Source organism: Lampris incognitus, chromosome 7, assembly GCF_029633865.1.
Source record: "Lampris incognitus isolate fLamInc1 chromosome 7, fLamInc1.hap2, whole genome shotgun sequence".
Lineage (NCBI taxonomy): Eukaryota > Metazoa > Chordata > Actinopteri > Lampriformes > Lampridae > Lampris > Lampris incognitus.
The window spans coordinates 21,094,716-21,098,541 of NC_079217.1; the positions used below are offsets into that span (position 1 = coordinate 21,094,716).

Genomic DNA, 3,826 nt, shown 5'->3' on the forward strand with positions numbered 1-3,826 from the left:
GCTTTCTCCAACCCAAAGCGGGTGGTAAGGGAAGGGGGCAGTTTTACAAAGGGTTGGTTTCGGTTAATTTGTTAACAGAAGGGGTGCAAACCCTTTGCATATCCCTCAAATCGACCCCTGTTGAAACGGAGAAACCCCAAATAAGAACTGCGTTTGCTTGTCTTCAATTGACTGCCTCGCTGTTAAGTACTATAAAATATCCACCATTATGAAATATGTAAAAATAACGTTCAACTCACAGTTTAAACACCACCGTACAATACATACAAGTTACAAACGGAAAGATGCTGAGAAGGAGACGAGAGTTAAGGTCAAAGGTGAGCTCCATCGGTGTAGTTGGAGGGTCCTGGGAGCTCCGACCCCGCCGGTGAACGGGTCCGCTGGACACCGACCACCAGGATGCCATCAGGACTCAGGCTCCCCCTTACTGTCAAGGGGTCCATGTCCTCCGGCAGCAAAGACTTATGGGTAAACGTGTCACTAACGCTCCCGTCTTCCCGGACCTAATAGGACAGAGATTTACAGAAGGGGGGGGGGAGTGAGAATAGAGAGGGAGAGGTCAGAGAGGTAAATGGAGAGAAGAAAGGATGATGAATAGAAAGGTCGCTGAGCGTAGGAAGGAGAGAGAGGGGAGAAAGTGAGAAGAGCAACAGGGTGAAAGGGAGCGCGGCGGGGGGGTGTCGGGGTGAGAGAAGAGGGTGAGAAGTAGCGAAGGCAAGCGGCGAGGAGGTTCATACTGCGCAGCTGTGGAGGAGGAAAGAGGACGAGAGGAGCACACTGAATGAGAAGTTTTCTCACAAGTTTCTATGCTTGGCCTTTAAGGCGAGGCAAACGGATGCGGGTCTTTTGAAAATCAATATTTCTCTAACTCCGCAAAATATCAAGCGCCCCTGCCGAGGCCCCCTTCTCTCGCTACCTTTTCTAATCCTGTGACACTCCCCCCCCCCTTTTATCTTTATTCTCCCCAATTGTACTTGGCCAATTACCCCACTCTTCCGAGCCGTCCCGCTCGCTGCTCCACCCCCTCGGCCGATCCGGGGAGGGCTGCAGACTACCACAATATCTCCTCCCATACATGTGGAGTCGCCAGCCGCTTCTTTTCACCTGACAGTGACGAGTTTCGCCAGGGGGACGTAGCGCGTGGGAGGATCACGCTATTACGCTACTTCCCCCCCGAACAGGCGTCCCAACCTACCAGAGGAGGGGCTAATGCAGCGACCAGGACACATACCCACATCCGGCTTCAAAACAGGGATTCGAACCGGCGTTCCCCATGTTGGTAGGGAAAGGAACAGACCGCTATGCTATGACACCTTTGACACCTTTTAAGGCCGTGGCAGCAAGAGAGAGGAAAACAAGCAAACACACGCCGGACGCATACCGGACTAGCGAAACACACAACTACCCCGAGTCTTTGCAGACAAAAACGAGGAGACGAGGACGTTCTTTAAAGAACCTGATCCACACACATGTGTAGTTGGAGGGTCCCAGTGGAGGGTCCTCCAACTACATATGTACGACATGAGAGAAGCGCGATAACGCGAATGCAACACGTGCTAGCATGCATGCTGGCGTCCTGTCACCTTCTCAGCGTGAATGACGATTTGGTGGTTGAACGCCATCACCACGACGTCGTGCGGCTCGAACTGGCCCACGTCGGCTGACACGTAGTAGCTGTCGCCAAGGGAACGCACCGCGCCCGTGCTCGTCTGGCGGTCTGTCACAGCGCCGCCAGCTGGACCTGAAGAGGAACAGCAGGACAGTAACTGCAAGTTAATTAGGTCGAAAACCGGCGGAGAGTTGAAACCCACCACCGCAGGGGGACCTTGATCTGGTTTGTAGATGAAACGTGCTTTTAATTAGTGGTTCTCAATCAGGTCCTCAGGAACCCACAGCGCTGCTGGGTTCCAACAACAGGTGAACAGAATAGAAAGCCAGCAGTAACTGGTCTGCCGGCACCTGAGGACCTGATTGAGAACCAGTGTGTTGGGTAAACATCCCAGGTAACTCTAGAGAAAAAAAATCCATCGTTCATTTCTGTATTGCTTCACACACAAAAAAACGAGGCATATAATTTTACCAGAATCATATAGTTGTCATTAATTTTAATCCTAATTAATTGCCCAAAATCTTATTGTTCAGTTACTAGGGGTGCATTTTATTATGTTTAGACTTCAACACGTGGTCATTCAAAGTAGGAATGAGGCTTCTGTTGAGGATGTAAAAAGCCTTTAGTACTCCTTTGGGAAGAGAAAACCTTGCAGTACGGCAAGGCATGCTGGGAACAGTCATACGTCATCCTGTTCATTTCTTTTTCCAGTGAATTTTTCTCTCATTATGCCTAATTGTCAGCATGTTGCTGATGTTAACAGAAATTTTCTATATGTTTCAGTCAAATTGCACCTCTGAATATCGGCAGGTTCCTGTTTAAGGACAGAGCAATGAATCCTTACTCTTTATGAAGCCATCACCCTATGAAGAAGTGGCAAAAATCATCACCATTGCTCCCCAAAATTGCATTTAAGCCATTTATGGCTGCCAAAAGGCTTCCATTCTCAACTGTGTTTCTTTTGCCTTGTCAGTGTCCAAGAGTAAAGCCAGTCTTAGTGTTTAATGTGTCCTACTGGACAACGGCTGCAACCATAGGGCAGGAAAGATATTATGACTCTGAACTCGTTCCTCGTTATTAATAAGTATCAGGTCTTTTTCTTGGCTATGGGATCTTATCTTTGCCCAACCAGCTTTTCTCTTGTGAATTATCACTGCCTGACTCTGCCATCCAGAAACCTGGTGCACTTCTTTAGCTGACCTTCAGTCACTGATGTTATCGGTCTCTCTTACCTCAACTTCTCTTACCCTGGCCAGGTTAAAAAAATATTATCAAGTTAAATATCAGCCCTGTCTATGGTTCTCCACTCACCAGTATGTCCATAGGAAGACCGGCTGTGTCGTCTGAAGGGGGCCAAACAGAGGGGGGCCCCAGGGCTGTCCCCTCCAAACAGGCTGTAGGGATCTGCTGTGTCAGGGAGAGGCTCGAACAGGGGGTCCGGAGAGTCACTGGACCGCTCAGTGGACTCATCTGACCTATAGGAACGTGAGGTGCTGTAGCGGGAAGACAAGCGGTAGGACATAGAGGAGGAGCGGCAGCTGCAAGAAGTCAAGGATGCCATATTGAAGGTTACGGTGCTGGTTCTGCCTGCCTTGCCCAGAACACAGGAAATGTGTTAAGTTGCCTTTGTGGAAATACTGCCAGTATGCTCTCAGAGCAGTGGAGAACCCAAAGCTGCTTACCCGCTCTCACAGACTCTCTAGGCTCTCATTGTCTGCTTTTATAGTGTCCTACTGCATTGTGGGCCAGTAGGGCACAATCCAGGTCGTAGAACCCACTTCACCTCTCCATACAAGGCCGTGTACTCAACCACCGGAGCCAAGAATGTAACGGACAAACTGATAAGTAGCAGAGACGCCCTCACTTACACACACACACACACACACACACACACACACACACACACACACACACACACACACACACACACACACACACACACACACACACACACACACACACACACACACACACACACACAGCAAAAAGTAGCACAGATAAGGCTCAAGGAGTCTTCTAGAAGATGGTTTCAGTATGTGAGAAGAGATAGCCTAACCGTTTGCAGTCAGGTCTTCAAACTGGCCATGCATACAATGTGAACACTTCATCAATAATACAAGAGAAAATTATCCATTTGAGCTCTGCTTACCTACTAATGGAATAATAGATACACTTTAAAGTTCAAATCTGAAATGGAGTGTGAGACCTGAGGGGAGG

At 48.9% G+C, this 3,826-nt stretch overlaps 1 protein-coding gene across 1 annotated transcript; it reads right to left on the reverse strand.

The window, feature by feature from the left end:
• Positions 1 to 311: 311 nt before the first annotated feature.
• LOC130115191 (heat shock protein beta-7-like) lies at positions 312 to 3,170 on the reverse strand. The gene is made up of 3 exons (XM_056282810.1): positions 2,921 to 3,170; positions 1,584 to 1,741; positions 312 to 503 (listed from the first exon to the last, which is right to left on the reverse strand). Exons 1-3 carry the CDS (start codon positions 3,168 to 3,170, stop codon positions 312 to 314), a joined length of 600 nt encoding a protein of 199 aa, XP_056138785.1.
• Positions 3,171 to 3,826: the final 656 nt, after the last annotated feature.